Source organism: Rhipicephalus microplus, chromosome 5 (assembly GCF_043290135.1).
Source record: "Rhipicephalus microplus isolate Deutch F79 chromosome 5, USDA_Rmic, whole genome shotgun sequence".
In the NCBI taxonomy this organism is placed as follows: domain Eukaryota; kingdom Metazoa; phylum Arthropoda; class Arachnida; order Ixodida; family Ixodidae; genus Rhipicephalus; species Rhipicephalus microplus.
The window spans coordinates 1,667,928-1,686,080 of NC_134704.1; the positions used below are offsets into that span (position 1 = coordinate 1,667,928).

An 18,153-nucleotide genomic window follows, 5' to 3' on the forward strand; every position below is an offset into this window, starting at 1 on the left:
GTTCCAGAAGACGTGATGGCATGGCTGTCGACCTCAACAAAGCTTCTTGGAGATGCTGCATTGCCTCAGCTCCCCTTCAAGGGTCGGCCAGCATTAATCCTCAAGACGCCCCATGAGCAACGCCAAGTTCATAGCATGACCCTAATCAACAAAGTTGTCTTGCCACGTCAGTGTCGCAGACTACAGAGAAGATACTAATGGTTTCTGTGGCCTCTGCACATTGGGATGTCATCTTCAAGATCTCCAGCAACATTGGCCTTTGTCACCACACAACCTAGTCCTGACTTGTTTTGTACGGCTGCTTGTTTGTGAGGCCATGGCGACCAGACTGTATTTAGGCCTCCAGACATAGGCCCTATCTAGTACGTTGAGAGAACTCAGAATTTAATCTCAAACACGCAACCTGCACATGACTCACTGTCCCAAGTTTACATTATGATGACTTCGTGACTATTTGTGACACCTATATGGTGCTCACATTATATTCTTGCCTATCGTGATTAATATTGCTTAGTGTGGGTAGGCCAGACAGACACGACTGATCTTAAGCATTTGTGTCTTGAAGCACCCATGGGGTAACCTTGTGTCTAACCATAGTCGCGGAACAAAAGCTTACACCTTAGGTGGGTGTCCAGATTTTAGTGATTGTGTAGATCGGCATTGATTTGCTCTTCGAAACCTGATGTCAACTGGCCTATAGAAATGAGCCATGTATCAAATTTGGGAAGGGCATTCTTTCGCCACATGGTAATGTAAACTGACATTTTGTTCAAGCTCCCCTCCCCGATTACCACCTTTGCTTCCAACTTATTCGCTGTGTCGGCCCTTTTCGGGACATCTGATTTCATTTATTTACCATAAGGACCCTAGAAAAATGTTATTGAATGGGTGGTTATATAAACAAAAATGCCAAAATTTTCCCACAAATAACTCATGTAATTTCTTTGATGAAGGCAGGTGAGGTTGCCATGAAAGAGATGTAGTGGGGAAGGCCGTTCCAGTCTTCGGCTGTGTGAATTAAAGATGTTTGGTTTAACCAAACCAAACAGACACATTTGTTGAACTACTTTTATATCACCAATATTGTCAGCCGAACCAAATACATTACTAGTGATACGCTAAAACAACCTTATACTATATTCCAATACAGTCAATCAACATAACAACAAACAAAAGGTAACGCAGAGGTGGCATCGCCCATTGTCGACTTGCCACTAGATCCAACAGGACACAACCTGTGTTTGCTGTATCCCCCGGTACTCGGGAGACGATCATCCATGGCAGCCACCAAACACCAAAGCTACTCTCCAATATTTTCTGTGCAGTTACCTAGCCTTGCGACATCACTGCTGGCACTACTAAACTAGCCATAATGATGATGGTGAACCTTGCGCGAGCACTGTGCTACTTATTGCTTGATAATTGTTAACCCTAAATGCAGCTAATCTACAAGACAACTGTGTGCCATAAGGTGCAAACGACTCTACAGGAGGTGGTAGCACCCCATCAAGGTAAATACTTAAAGCAGTACTGACACGATTTTAAGACATTGCAAAAGGAATGTTTTTTATTTCCTTGGTATATAGTGTTAGCACTCTCCACACACTGAAGTCTGCCAGCACATATGAAATATTTTTTTTGATTTTAAAGTTTTCATCGCTGAGCATCAGCAAGCCAGCCTCATTGTAATGGACATTATCCTGACGAGTCAATGCAGTTACACTGTGCATGCAGTTGGAATCGTAGCAATCACTGTTGGGGTTGCTGGGAACAATGCACTCATCGCTGTTTACGTGTACCGCGAGCAGATGGCACGTCTGCTGCTAATAAATCGCGAATTACTGTCCCTGTGATGTCACACTGCCACGGTACGTCACAGAGAAGCCACGCCATCGATGTCGAAACCGAAAGTGACTTTCTAAGATAGTGATATTAATACGATAGCGTTAAAGAGTTTGTTTCACAGAAATTCCGGTGTCGTTGGTTGTGAGCGAAAAATCATCATCCTATGCATGGCTGAAAAATTGAGAATCATGCAAATAAAATAAATAAATGATAAAAAATGCTTGAGCAGAGTGGGCACCAAACCAGAGTTGTTTGGGTCCGAGTGGGGATTCTACCAGGGTCGTTTGTGTGGCAAGCAGATCTACCACACAGCCATGCCTTTGCTTGTGAAAACAGGGAAAAGAAGTTTGTCTGCTTCGAAATGCACTGAAAGTAGCTTTCATGCTTCACAAACACACGTGTGCTGTATACATGCTTCACAATGCAACATGAAATATTGCAGTAATATTGCGTGGTACAAGCATCTATTGCCAATGGGCATCAGAATATGTGATTATCATAATGGCTCTGTGGTTGAAAGCCGGTAGCCCACTAGAAAAGGCACACACGCTACTGCACCTATTCCCTTAAGGCCCCGTATAGTGTGTGCATGGCAAATTCGAAAAAGTTTCATGCACTAAGTGTTTGAAATACACACTAGGAACAGGATGTCACTATCGCATTGAACTCCTAAAGTTGAAACTTTAGGGTCTGCAAATTTTTAAAAATATATGTGTTGCACTCTTAGGCACATCACTATTCTTTTTAAAGTTCTCAAAAGCGATGTTCTTATTAGCAACAATCAATCTTTAAAATTCACGTCAATACTCCGTTAAGTTATCTCCTCATAGCCATATTTGTTAAATACACTTAAACCTCAATATAATGAACATAGATGTAAAGAAATATTGGTTACGACTAAGTAAATTGAAGATAGTCTTGTAAAAATACAGTGTTAGGAATAACCATTATACTAAATTTTCAGATATAATGAATTCATTGTTTTGCAAGATGCAACTTTGTTATGACAATGTTTGAGTGTAGCTGAAGGTATTATTTTCTTTACAAGTAATATAACAACACAAGGTAAAAATTATTTTGACATGTTTTGACAAGTATATTTGACAAGTTTATTTTGACAAGTATTTTGACATGTGTGAAATCATTTGACATTTGTAATTTGTCACTTGTGCATACAAATTTACAAGTTTCTGCAATGATATTTTTTGTTACTTGTGGTTAACCCCATATGTGCCAGCACAAACTGCAGTGAGAAGGTTGTTCTTGTACAGGTTCCCCACTACCTGGGCTTCTCGTGGAAGGGTAGGGCTCAGTTGTCGGCGAGCCTAGACGAGAGACGAGCAATAGACATGCGGCCCCAGCAAGTGGAGCGCATGCACTACCATCTCAGCATTGCCACCCACTTGGCTGACAAGGGGGACAGCAGCCTTGGATGGTTTCTCTACGCTCCTTACTGGATCATCAACAAAACTGGCCTGCCACTCCAGATAAGGGTCGGTGTCTCATTGGCTTCCTAGTACACTAAAACAATAGAGAAAATTCGGCTCTGTGAGAATCGATTTTATGCAGTGCTGCACTTTATTTTTGGCTTTGAGCCCAGTTTTATCAAGATATTTATAAATTGTGGAGTTGTATGCCCATATTGGGCTTGCCAGGAATGCTGACCACTCCCACGTGATAGTGGACAGCCTGGTGTAGTATCAGCACTCACATCTGAGCGCAGAAGTCTGTGTTGTCAAAACAGACTGCACATTGCGGTGCGATGATGTGGCCAGCATAGGTAACTTTCATTTGCTTATTCCTGCGGATAACTAACACCTAAATATAGCTTAGTGAATCCTAGGAATAGAAATGTCATCTCAATTAGATTGCTGTAAAAGGGCAGCCAACACTGAAGCCACAATCGACATAAACCCAATGTTGTAGAGGTACATTTTTATTGCTTTGTTATAAAATTACATAGCCAGTGCTACAACCACAATTGACGTTTAGCCAACATTACGTCTGTATAGGACCTTCTTCTAAATCAGTTTCTAGACCTGGCATGGCTCTGTGGTAGAATAGCTGATTGCCCTGCAGAATTCTTCGGTGCGATTCTCGCTGAAATCCTAATTTTTATTCTTTGCATTCGGCACCTCAATGCTGCCGATGTCAGCTTCTTGTAATGCCCTTGCAATGAAATTATTTATGTCCATTCTCACTGTTTTAGGACAAATACGAACTATCAGTCAACTATGGTGCATACTTGCATACTGCGGCCTATGGTATATGGTGTGTGTCAAAATATGCAGAACTCAAGTCCCTTAGGATGCTTCAGATGAGGTAGTATTCCTTGAGAGGCTTGCTTAGCCGGATTAACAACAATATTGATCCACAGTGCCCGGATTGCGGGGAGACATTCAGCACTCTAGGGCACTGCATTGCAGGACACACCACACACTAGCGAACAGGGCTGGGAAGATGCCATCGCGAGTACTGCACTGGAAATCCATTCAATGGCTGTTCAAAGGGCCTGTAAAAAAGCAGAGGCATGGCCTCTCGATTCTGACATGGAAGCAGCTAGCAGCGAGCCAAGGGCCCCAGTGGGTCCCTCCCAGCTAGTTCCTCAAGACCTCATTCAAGTTCTCTGTCTGTCTGTCTGTCTGTCTGTCTGTCTGTCTGTCTGCCTGCCTGCCTGCCTGCCTGCCTGCCTGCCTGCCTGCCTGCCTGCCTGTCTGTCTGTCTGTCTGTCTGTCTGTCTGTCTGTCTGTCTGAAGGAAGGAAGGAAGGAAGGAAGGAAGGAAGGAAGGAAGGAAGGAAGGAAGGAAGGAAGGAAGGAAGGAAGGAAGGAAGGAAGGAAGGAAGGAAGGAAGGAAGGAAGGAAGGAAGGAAGGAAGGAAGGAAGGAAGGAAGGAAGGAAGGAAGGAAGGAAGGAAGGAAGGAAGGAAGGAAGGAAGGAAGGAAGGAAGGAAGGAAGGAAGGAAGGAAGGAAGGAAGGAAGGAAGGAAGGAAGGAAGGAAGGAAGGAAGGAAGGAAGGAAGGAAGGAAGGAAGGAAGGAAGGAAGGAAGGAAGGAAGGAAGGAAGGAAGGAAGGAAGGAAGGAAGGAAGGAAGGAAGGAAGGAAGGAAGGAAGGAAGGAAGGAAGGAAGGAAGGAAGGAAGGAAGGAAGGAAGGAAGGAAGGAAGGAAGGAAGGAAGGAAGGAAGGAAGGAAGGAAGGAAGGAAGGAAGGAAGGAAGGAAGGAAGGAAGGAAGGAAGGAAGGAAGGAAGGAAGGAAGGAAGGAAGGAAGGAAGGAAGGAAGGAAGGAAGGAAGGAAGGAAGGAAGGAAGGAAGGAAGGAAGGAAGGAAGGAAGGAAGGAAGGAAGGAAGGAAGGAAGGAAGGAAGGAAGGAAGGAAGGAAGGAAGGAAGGAAGGAAGGAAGGAAGGAAGGAAGGAAGGAAGGAAGGAAGGAAGGAAGGAAGGAAGGAAGGAAGGAAGGAAGGAAGGAAGGAAGGAAGGAAGGAAGGAAGGAAGGAAGGAAGGAAGGAAGGAAGGAAGGAAGGAAGGAAGGAAGGAAGGGAGGGAGGGAGGGAGGGAGGGAGGGAGGGAGGGAGGGAGGGAGGGAGGGAGGGAGGGAGGGAGGGAGGGAGGGGTTGGACAATGTGCCCAACAAGGTTTCCATGTTATTCATGTCATGGCCAGACAGCCACATATTTCATCAAGCCCTTTTACCTAGACAGACACACAGGCATGCAAACAGGCAGGCGGGCATGCAGGTGAGTCGGCGGACAGGATGGGGTAGCTTCTATAAAATATCTTAACTGGCAGCTATAAATGAGGAGTCATTGAACAATCTTCTGGACAATCCCCATAAGACAGAGGTTCTGACACATCTGAAATTACGGATGCCAAATCCCCTTCTGTCGTCTTATCTTCCAGATTTACTACTCAGATTTCGAGTCTAAACCAGCATTATGGGAAGCCGTCACCTTACTCCCTCTTGTGCACTAATCTGCTTGCAACTATGGCAGCACTCATAATGTATTGTGGCGAAGCACATTAAAATTCAAAAAAGGTTGCTTTTGCAGGGCACACTGCAGGTACCTTAGCTATACAGCCGAATTTCATTAATTTTAAAATGCTTAATTTGAACTTTCAGTTAATTTGAACTCACACTGAGGTCTCCTCAAAGCTATGTGTATTCCAATGGGTGAAAACTTCCTGTAATTTGAACGCGCAAGCACTTACGACGGTAAATTTAAACATACCACGCTTTGAAAATGCTCTCAGCACCCCCTTCAGTATCGTGGTGGCACCTCCTACACTTCAATGCTGTGAATGAAGGAAAAGAAAACGAAAAAAAAAAAAGGCTGTGGTGGAATGTTTGCGCTCTCTCAAATGCCGATCTGCAACATGCCTGTGCCACACTTCTCCCTCTTTCATCCTTGCCTTGTAAAGAACCTTCTCCTTTCATTGCTGCACGCGAAGAGAGAGAGGAAAAAAGAGAAAGCTGTCGCAGGGTGATGGCTCGCTCTCATGCGCTAGTGCCATGCTTCCCCTTTCCCGTCTTTTCTCTGCCACATAGACTCTTCTTCTTTCAACGACGCGCACGAAGAAAGCAAAAAAAAAAGTTGTCGTTTAGTGTTGGTTCTTTCTCATAGGCCAATCTCTTTCTCTCCACTCCTCCTTTCTCGTCAGCTGCTGGCCACGCTGCGGCTGCGGTGCAGAGCCTAGTAGCGGAGACGCAATCGTTCTTTTCGTAGTCTTTAGAGAGTGTCGGCGCTCGACATTGCAAAACACAACCTCTCTTGCCAGAAGAATGCTGAAGCCGAAGTAGAAATGCTTAGCAAGCTGCGTGCGAAATTGATTGCAAAGCAAACGTGTGCAGATGCGCATCATTGATTTTTTCAGTTAATGGCGGATGTCCTGTGATTTCTTTGTAATTAAATGTAAGTCTTCTGAAACTTCCCCCTCTTGTGTTAGCTCAATGTGCCACTGCATGATGAGTGCTCCGTTCATTTAGCTTGCATTTTTTCGAACAAATTTTCGGGCCTCTTCGAGTTTTAATTATCGAGATTGGACTGTATAATATCACTGTCACCTGTCATTAATTGGACTGTATAATATCACTGTCACCTGTCATTGAAATTTGATTGTAAGTATAACAGTGGTTAAAATTTAATTGCACCAAATATGTGAACTGGTTCCTAAAGAGCTTACTATTTTCACTTAAATAAGCCATTTGGGCACCTTCCTCATCACAGGCCAACGAAACAGGAGGCCTTGAGCATAAGCTCATCCACTTCCTGCCCGACTGACAGCTAGAGTGACCTTCTCATGCATTGATTGTAGCACCCAGACTGTTAGCTGAAAATAGTTACAGTGGAGGAAAAACCTTATGGCTCTGTTATTTGCAACTTTCAGTGAATATAGAGGTCACTAAAATAAAACCAAAATGGCTGTCGATGTGGTGATCCCCTGCATGTGTAAAGCCTTTGTCTCAGGGGACGTTACTGCGTGACTGCCGCCGCATTTGGCTAGGATGATTTTTCATGGCATTAAAATTTCCAAGAAGGAAGCAGATCATGCTAGAGTGCATTAAGTGTGGGACACACGGTGTGATCTTTCAATAGATTTGACTGCCGATGCACTCGTGTAGCAGCCAATTCAATGACGTTCCGGCGCACTTCGTTGCCGGATCGGGCATCCAGCCTGCATTAAACTCGGCAAATTTTTGTCATTCGCTAGGTTCGGCAATCGCGCGACCGTATACTGACAATGGTAAACAGCACGGGAGACAGGTGGCAAAGAGCCGCTTGTGCTATTGATCATTTCTTTACCACTTCGATCATTTTGACCAAGGATGCCAGTTTCATATACCAATTTCTTGCCAGCGAAAATAGGTTACAATTGTTTAATAGGCAAACTAATGCTTAATCAAATAAACTGGTACTACAGTATTTCACTTATTCAAAACAGTGTCTGCTTACAAGCTACGAGCGAAATCGGGAACCACGATGCTTGAGCACTTCGCAGGTAAACGTGACGCTGCAGGCCATCTCGCCCAACCGGCTTACTTTGCTTCATCTTCATATAGATGTTGTGGAGATAACTGTTTGTGTATCTCTTCATATAGATGTTGTGGAGATAACTGTTTGTATGTGTGACTGCCCTTGCAGAAATGCATGTACAGTGATGCCAAGAATGTGCTGCATTGGCAGTCAAAAGCGCACAGAGCAGCCAGTGGTGCATGTGATTTCAATGCAACCTGGCACTTTCTATGTGAAATGCAGACAAAGCCGTTAGTAGACTGGAAACATCTGACCACACTGAATCTATAGGTTGCATTGGTGGTCTCCAACCACCGGACTTTAGAGGATGGCACATTAATAACGTGATGTCATTGTGCCCAAACACGTGTGCTATGTCAGAGTATAGCAGTGTCTTTAGAAGCTATGATGGTTTGCTCCGGAAACAAGCACCCATAATTGTTCCGTGCTATTTCGAGCTCATCAAGAGATTCACCACTGCAAAGCAAAAGCACCTAGGTCTATAGTGACACAAAATCAAAATTGAAAACATTGTCACCTACAGCACCAAGTGTGCTCATGCGCATCTCCTATGCACGAACCCATGATGACGCCCCTGGTTCTTCTGCAAACATTCATGTGCTCGATCATCATTGTTTCTGTAGTGTGCTCAGTCAAATGCCGTTGTTTTTAAAGTTTGCTGTGGGTTTAATAATGGCTAACTTCGAACTGCTCCAAAAGAGAAATGTGGCTCCATGGTGCTTAGAACTGTGATTTTTGTCAGTTACTGCTCTAAACCTGCTCCAAAATGGAGATGGGAACTAAAAGCACTGAACTTTAACCACGTGATCATTCAGCGAACCTCAGTGAAAACAAAAACTGGCTGTGCGCTAGCATATTGACAATTCTACATTTACTAATATTGTGTATATATGTATATATATATAGTCCACTAGATCCTCCGTGAGCGGTCACAACGTGGTTTATTTCGACATTTCGGCCTAGAGTCTGGCCTTCATCAGGATATATATATATATATATATATATATATATATATATATATATATATATATATATATATATATATATATATATACCTGACAAGCAGGCTATTTTTGTTAAATGTGTGTGAGCTTGTTCAGTATTATAATGATTACTAACTGCTGCTGTGACCGTTTTGATGTGTGATTGATCACATTTACCGCTTTATCAATTTTAAGCTAATTTATGTCACAAAAACAGGAATTTCAAGTGCATAGCTCAATTAGCTTATTTTATTTTGAAAGTTTCAAGGCTGGCTATTTTGGTGAGATAAGAAAATAACACATTGTACTTGTACAGATTCTAAACTGCTGCTTCAGCAACATTTACATATGACAATGGCTGTTTTTTAATTTGGTGCTCAGCCTTATGAATTTTATATTAATACACAACAGCCGGCACAGCCTGGCTGCAAGAATGAGAAAGACGACGTTGGTGGCTGGTTGTTGATGAACTGTCGCCATCTTGTTCGCCGAGCATGGTGCATCGTATTTAATTTAATAAATAGGTTACCCGTAACATTATTGGTGGAGGTGGACGACTCCCGTACCTCCATGGAGACGCGCAGCGGTCGCAACACCGGGGACTCTTCGGCTACTTCAACTGCCAGTGCCTCATCCCCACCGGTCTCTCTATCCGAGTCGACAACCTACGTCACCCTGCCACCCCTGTGGGATCCTGGAACTTTCTCCGTTGACGGTACCATCGACGTTGACTTCTGGCTGCACCGGTACGAGCGAGTCAGTGCTACCCACCGCTGGGATCCTACGCTCATGCTCGCCAATGTTGTGTTCTACCTCGACGGCACGCCGCGGACATGGTTCAAAACCAACGAAGCCGAAATCACAAGCTGGGATCTTTTCAAATCGAAGATCCGTGATCTTTTCAGCAATTCATCTGGTCGTCAGCTCGCTGCCAAGAAGACTCTCGCCACTCGTGCCCAGACGTCTACTGAATCGTACGTCTCATACATTCTTGACATCTTGGCGCTTTGTAGCAAGGTCGACCAGCGCATGTCAGAAGAAGAAAAAGTTTATCATGTCCTCAAAGGGATTGCTGACGATGCCTTCAACCTGCTGGCTTTTAATAATGTCACGAGCATCGACACGATCCTGACAGAATGCCGCCGTCTAGAACAGGCTAAAGCCCGCCGCGTCACCCACGGCATCACGCGCCTGCCGAACACAGCTGCTACTTCCTCTTGTGATGACGCCGTCCGCCCAGTTCCCCGATGTGACAACCTCACCCGCATCATTCGTCTCGAGGTCGAGGCAGCCCAACCAGTAGCTACTCCATTTCCAACACCTGATCCTTCACCGACCACTATCTCACTGATATAAGCGGTCGTTCGTCAAGAATTATCGAACGTTGGCCTACACCCCATTCAACCAGTCTACTCTGCCGAGCCTTTTTATCGTCGTCCCTCCGCTCCTTGATTTGGTTCCAACTACTCTCGACAGCGCAATTTGTCCGAATGGCGTACACTGCACGACAAGCCTATATGCTTCAACTGCCGACGTGTCGGTCATATTGCTCGCCACTGCCGCAATCACTAGGCTCCGCCGGCACACTATGGACCTCCTACCCAGGCCACTTCTGTCCACCAGTCGTCCTCAACATTTGATTTTGATTCCCCTATGCTGACCACATCCTCTGATTCTGCCGCACCTCTGACGAGACCTCGCTACGCCCGCTCACCATCCCCTGCTCGCCGTCAATCTCGTTCGCCCCCACAACGCCGTCCTGCCTGTCCGACCTATTCGCTGTGCCCCCGACCGGAAAACTAGGCAGTGCAGCTTCTGGAGGTGAAGCTGCATTGACGATGGCCTCTGCAAGAAATCCTCGTGTAACATTACCGACCACCCGGAATCTGTTGAACGTTACTTTAGACAATGTACCTGTGCGGGCGTTGATTAATACTGGCGCGCATGTGTCCATAATGAGTGCTGCTCTTCGTCGCCTCCTAAAGAAAGTTATCAGACCCGCCTTGAACCGAGCCGTTCGAGTCGCTGACGGGGGAACTGCCGCAATTATTGGCCTGTGCTTTGCCCGTGTGACTATCGCCGATAGAAGCACTGCTGTTCTTTTCACCGTTATAGAAAATTGCCCTCATGAAGTAATTATAGGCATGGATTTTCTAACCGCTCACTCGGCCCTTATAGATTGTTCAGCCGGCTGTCTTGATGTTGAAATGCCTCTACTTTCTGATCTGACCAACCCACCCCAAAGTCGCCTTTGCTGCATTGATTTCGCACGCCTTCTGCCTAACTGTGTCACACATATCGACCTCTTCTCTACACCACCTGTACCTGACGGCGATTACATGGTGGGCCCCAATTCATGCCGTGATGCTTACGCATGGCGTCGCTGTTCCGCACACCATTTTGACAATCGTTGAAAACCGCACATGCCTTCCTATTGTCAAATTTGCTCTCACTGCCCAAATTCTACCACAAGGTATCTCCCTGGCCGAAATTACTGCTCTACAAGACCATATAATTAAACCCTTCAGAGTGGATGATTGCTGCACCTCAGACCATGAACCAATTCTATCACGTTTATCGAGCGTCGATGTTGACCACAAGGTACCATCAGACCTCGCTCCTGATCAAGCGGAAGCCCTTCGTCACGTCCTGGAGTCCTATCGTGACATTTTCGACTTCGCCAGCACGGCTTTAAGCCGAACGAGTGTTGTTACTTATCGCATCAATACTGGTGACGTGAGTCCCATTCACCAACGTCCATGCCATGTTTCCGCGTCAGAGCGCACAGTCATACAACAGGAAGTCGAAAAGATGCTTGCAAAAGACATAATCGAGCCCTCTTGTAGCCCCTGCGCTTCTTCTGTCGTCCAGATCAGAAAGAAGGATGGAACATGGCGCTTTTGTGTAGAATATAGGCATCTCAACAAAATTACGAAGAAAGATGTTTACCCGTTGCCTAGAATCGACGATGCCTTAGACTGCCTTTACGCTGCTACATATTTTTCCACTATCGACCTTCGATCTGGCTATTGGCAGATCGCTGTGGACGAGATGGACCGTGAGAAGACCGCATTCGTCACTTCTGACGGGCTTTATCAATTAAAAGTTATGCCCTTTAGTCTCTGTAATGCACCGGCCACATTAGAAAAAATGATGGACTCATTGCTTCAAGGGTCTAAATGGTCAACCTGCTTATGTTATTTAGACGACATTATCGTTTTCTCGCCCACATTCGACTCCCATCTCGAGCGTTTATCAGCGATTCTTAAAGTTTTTCGTCGAGCCGGACTTCAACTGAACTCGTCGAAATGCCACTTTGTTCGTCATCAAATATCCGTACTTGGCCACATCGTCGATGCCGCAGGAGTCCGTCCGGATCCCGAGAAAATTCGCGCCGTCACGGACTTTTCTGTTCCGAAGTCAACAAAGGACGTTCGCAGTTTTGTGGGCTTGTGCTCCTACTTTCGACGGTTTGTTAAGGACTTTCCATCATTGCACGCCCACTCACAAACCTCCTGAAGAAGGACACCCCGTTTTTCTGGGGCGCTGATCAAGCCTCATGTTTTTCCCAGCTGACGACGCTCCTTACAACACCGCCGATTTTAGCTCATTTCGATCCATCAGCTCCAACCGAGGTTCGAATTGACGCTAGTGGGCATGGCATCGGGGCAATGCTATTGCAACACCAATGCGGACATGACCGTGTTATAGCATATGCAAGCCGACTGCTATCTACAGCCGAGCGCAACTATTCAATCATGGAGCGTGAGTGTGTGGGCAGTCGCCAAGTTTCGCCCATACTTATACGGGCGTCCATTTTGGGTAGTCACCGACCACCACGCGCTCTGCTGGCTGGCCTCACTCAAGGATCCCACAGGACGCCTCGCTCGTTGGTCCCTACGATTACAAGAATACACGTTCACCGTATCGTACAAAACAGGTCGGTCACATCAAGACGCCGATTGTTTATCACGCTACCCTGTGGAAGAGGCTGCCCATACTGACACCTTTCCAGACCTTCTGTCTGTGACGCAGCTACTCAACCTTGGCCACAAACAACGCCCGGATCCTTCCCTGCGAACCATCATTGACAAGCTTGAGTTAATGCCTCGCGACGCATCTCTACAAATGTTCCTGGTAAAAGATGGCATCCTGTATCGCCGTAACCTCAATCCATATGGCCATGACTTGCTCCCCGTCATACCAGCACATCTTCGTGCGACTGTTCTCAACCAACTTCATGACGCTCCTTTGGCAAGCCACTTGGGCGTCTCTCGCACATATGACCGTGTACGTCGTTTCTTTTGGCCTGGTCTTGCCCGCTCTGTTCGACGCTACGTCGCCGCTTGTGAGCCCTGTCAGCGCCGCAAAAAGCCATCTTCCCTACCAGCTGGATTCCTTCAGCCGATCGACATTCCCATTGAATCTTTTTTTCGACTTGGCCTCGACCTGCTTGGCCCATTCCCGATCTCCAGCTCACGCAACAAATGGATCGCTGTCGCCACTGACTATGCGACACCGTACGCTATCACACGAGCACTTCCGACGAGTTGCGCAACCGATGTGGCGGACTTTCTGGTATATGATATTATTTTAGTACACAGAGCTCCACGCCAACTTCTCACTGACCGGGGCCGGACCTTCCTATCAGCTGTCGTTGATGAAATCTTGCACTCTTGCTCTGCCAAGCACAAGTTTGCCACTTCGTACCGCAAACGAATGGTTTTACGGAGCGCCTCAACCGCACCATAACCTACATGCTTTCTAAATACATAGCGGCCGACCACCAGGACTGGGACGTTCATTTGCCATTTGTGACGTTCGCATATAATTCATCACGTCACGACACTGCCGGCTATTCGCCATTCTATCTTCTATACGGCCGAGAATCCGCCCTACCATTTGACACCTTGCTGCCCTCGGCCACTGAGTATGCCGGCGAAGCCATCGCGCGAGCCGACCATGCACGCCAACTTGCTCGCAGCCGCCTGCAGGCCTCACAGGAGCATCATAAACAGCTCTACGACTCCCATCATCGAAACGTGCACTTTTCACCGGGTTTTCTTGTCCTCCTCTGGTCCCCCACTCGGCGTGTAGGGCTTTCTGGAAAACTGCTGTCACGCTACACTGGACCATACCGCGTCGTTCGCCAGGTGACTGACGTTACATACGAGATCGTTCCAACCGATTCAATGTCATCATCGTCACCTTCGAGTGACATCGTGCACATAGCTCGACTCAAGCCTTATCACCCTCCTTCTACCGCATCCGAGTTGCTCAAGCACCGAGACGGTGCTTCTACCGCCGGGGGGTTATGATACACAACAGCCGCGCAGCCTGGCTGCAAGAAAGAGAAAGACGACGTTGGTGGCTGGTTGTTGATGAACTGTCGCCATCTTGTTTGCCGAGCACGGTGCATCGTATTTAATTTATTAAATAAGTTACCCGTAACAATATTAATGTATATAGGAACCTGAGCTCACCAAATATTACGTTTCAATAACTCCCCCACAATGAGCATTCCTGTTGATCAATGTGCTTGTTCTGGCGTAGCTATAGCAGCCGGCACAAACCTTTTGGTACGCTCCATCATGCAGCAATACGCGGCTTACCTGCTGCCGAGATAATTGCAGTGCCACATCTTGCAGCAGAACATCTACAAGAAGCTTGGGGACAGTGGATTCAAGTGACTTGTTGAAGATTATCTTGACTTTCACTGATATTGGCTTGAGGACTGATAAAAAGGAAAATTTCTTAATATAAGCCACTCCAGCCAAGTACATGTGAAATACATACCGAAGTCAAGTTCTTTGTTGCCAATGCTAAATGTCTGAAGAGCCTTCTTCATCAGGTTTTGTAACAGAAATATCAATACATAACATTACACTTATACATTAGCAAACTGAATTACCACATGAAATAATACAACACATAATAACAGAGCGTTTAGGTTCTGAAAACCACCCTTACATTGTCCCCTTACATTGTAATTTGAATGAAGTTGCAAAGTAGCAGGCAATCTTAGAAGTAGAGCGTGCTTATAACGAACCTAAGCATGACGTTGCATTCATTTGCTGTATCCTGAAGTTTATAGTAAATAAAGCAGAGCCTTAAAAGAGTTTTGAGTGAAAACACAAATTTTTTTTCCCCAAAAGAAGTCTGTGATGCACGTATTTTATACACAAATCTTTTTTTCCCAAAAGAAGTCTGTGATGCACGTATTTTAAAGAGCAGAACCAATAAAGGTGGTCTCAAGTTTGTTTAAGGTGGCAGCATCTCCGAAGCTCTTGGCATGTACAAGAAATTATTGCATATACAAAGCTATTAATGTGTGTACAAGACTACTAATGTAATCAATTGCTACAAGCACGCTCGTGGGCACTAGCTCCCCGCCGTCGTCCCCACCAACCAATCTCCCCAAATCGATCTTGACATGCACTCCATCGACAATGCCCTTATTCGTACACGATTCTGCAGTGTCGGCATCAAAATATTCGACAGAACAATGCCGTAGGGCAAAGGGAAAGGGGCTTCGGGCTCTTTGCCCACATGGTACAATGGTCAGTACTGCTAGATAATACATCGGCGGCGGCTAAGACGCCCATCAAAATAAAACAAAAATCACTTTTCCTAACTTGTGCATCGGAAAATAAAAAAATAAAAGAAAGTAAAACAGAGTGCAACATCTCAATGGCACGATCTACTTAGTTGTGTCACGTGCGACAGTTGACTGCGCAGAGCCTTAGGCCTTATGAATCGCTTGACAACAACAACCGGCATCCACCCAGCACCCACCCTAGGCACAGAAGAGGCAGCCGCAAGGAGACATTAAGGGAGCACCTGCATACTAACCATCCTACTGCTCCCGAATTCTGCTTGGCAGCACAACAGTCTATGGGCGTTGTGAATACTCTCCCATCATTTCTCTCTTTGGATTGTGTGTCATTAGCCACTGAGCCACGAAGATGCTCTTCCATCGTTCCAACAGCAAGCTATTTGGGTTAGAGAAACCTTGTCTCGTAGCTAGGTTCAAGAGTTCCAAGACACTTTATTCACATTTGACGAATTTGCAAAGCAACTCTATCTCGAAAGTAAAGTATTTCGTTTACCACCAAAAAGCTCACTAGACCACAGGGGATGACCCTTAGAATGCTACAAACTAATTATTATTCGAATCTCACTTTCATGCACTTTCTATACACAAGTGACTTCAACTCTCAGTGCCCTCGCTGCGGAGGAACAGGTCATTTAGGAAATTGTGCTTTGGGGTGCTCCTCATTACGTGGGGATAAAGACTTCACAGAGCAGAAATGGAGCTCACCCCTCAAAAGCTCGGAATATCAGCATCAACTTTGGGCTGTTCTGAGAGCTTGTAATGCAGCGGTTAGGCTAGGTCTAACTGTCCCCACGTGGGAGCGGGCCACGGTGTTGCCCTAAGGGTTGGCACTACTCCGAACCGGATCCTTAAATCAATTTTTTCGTACCATACCGTACTTACCGCTGGCCGTTCCGATCTTGGGGGAGATATCAGCGTGTTTTCAACATTACCTGCAAGATGGCGCAAAGAGCACACTCTGTGTCCCATGTGACAACAATTGGGGGACGTTTCCCCTCCTCCTTGGTGCGCTCATGCCCCAGGGGGTGGGGTGAGGAGACACCTGTGCATGCGTTAGCTTATTTTGTGGTGGGAAGAATCGTATGCCTTCGGCTTTCACTGGAACGATTACATTGTAATTACCGGGAGCACAAAAGTCACTTCACTCGCTGTACAGTCTCTTTTTGTGGAAAGAAAGCGCTTTTCAGACGCAACAAAGTAACAGCTGTAGCACTTGTTAATTCAGGTTCATTTGTACTGGTGAATATGTTTCATACGTAATTTGTGTATGAGCAATATGCTGCACGTTTCGATCTGCTTAGCATTCTTTGCGCGTCATTCAAATTTGTTGCTACTGTATTTACTGCTTTGCCCTTGCAGCCAAACTGTTACTTTTTTGTCAGGTTTGGCAAATGGGACGAGCTATGGCTCCATGCACACCTATCTCGCACCCAGACAGCCATCATGTTTTTAACTGCCAAGGCATCTATCTGTGCCGCTGAGTTAACATGGCGAGCAGTGTCTCTGGGACTTCAAATTATCGGAAAGCACCTATTCATGCCACTACCACTTAGAACAAGTCGTCTGGGCACTACTGCACCATCTTTGGATGCAAAAACAATCAGCGCATGAGGAAGATATTACTCAACAATGTCTGTAAATATTACAACGCGATGCAGAAATTGTGCCAGTGCGATGTGTTCAGATTGTGTAAATTTTTAATCATGATGAAAAACGGCGAGCTCCATCGCCAGTGGATAGTTGCAATCAGCAGGAGAAACTACAATCTCAGTAAAAGTGTACAAGTATAAGTATACTTATTTAGTTTATTAAAACATAACACTAGCTGTTCCACTTTGCAGCTGTGATTTGCGTGCAGTGTGCTTGTACTCTTTCGCAGGCCGCATGCCAATGATAGGATATACTATTACAACTCACACATGGATGAACGCACTGTGCACATTTAGTACAATTGCATACTAATGAGATGCAAAAAAAATGAACAGCACGCAAAGCATGGCTTTTGACTCTGTCGCTAGGTGAATCCGTGGTTTCAGCCGGTGTCACCGTAGCACTGTAAAATATTGTCACGGGGTCGTGACGTGGCCGAAGACAGGAGACTTCTTGTTGGAATTTAACTGTTTATTTGGGCGAACCTGTGCCCGGTAAACAGAAAGTCCAATTACAGCAGCAGTCTCACACAGATAGCAGTCTCAGACTGATAGCGGCGAACGGAGCGTCGGCCTTCGATCAACAACTGACAAGCGGCGAAGCTCGTCGGCATTTATACTCCCGCCGTCGAATGTTCTAGCGCTATCGCTGGCGGCGGCGTGCATTCCAGAACAATCTGTACCATTCGCACAGTGGGCGTGATCTTATCGAAATGATCTACTACAGTCCGGAACCCTCTAGAAAACTGCAGGCGCGGTTTGCGCTGAGAATCGTGTGGTGTTTTGGGACGATAACAAAAACTTGGGAAATGGAACGTGGCATTGCCCCCCTCTGAAAAAGGCATCGTCTCGATGCTTTAACTAAAGATGAAGGTACAATAATAATGCAAGAAAGTACAATGAATAAATTACAATACAACAATAATACAAAAAAAACACTGTTTCAGTTTGTTAACGCGCATGAAACGGCTTGAGGCGTGCGACATGGACGACGTCAGGTCGCGATCGGCGTCGTTGAGAGTTCGTGATGC

General features: G+C 45.9%; 1 protein-coding gene across 6 annotated transcripts in view; it reads left to right on the top strand.

Moving 5' to 3' along the window:
- Positions 1–18,153, top strand: part of LOC119174040 (intermembrane lipid transfer protein VPS13A) — a 1,344,268-nt gene that overhangs the window by 836,478 nt on the left and 489,637 nt on the right. For all 6 annotated transcript variants that reach the window (XM_075894208.1, XM_075894209.1, XM_075894213.1 and 3 more), the window contains one exon: positions 3,117–3,338. In XM_075894208.1, the coding sequence (XP_075750323.1) occupies positions 3,117–3,338 (222 nt within the window). The remainder of the gene's footprint in view (positions 1–3,116; positions 3,339–18,153) is intronic.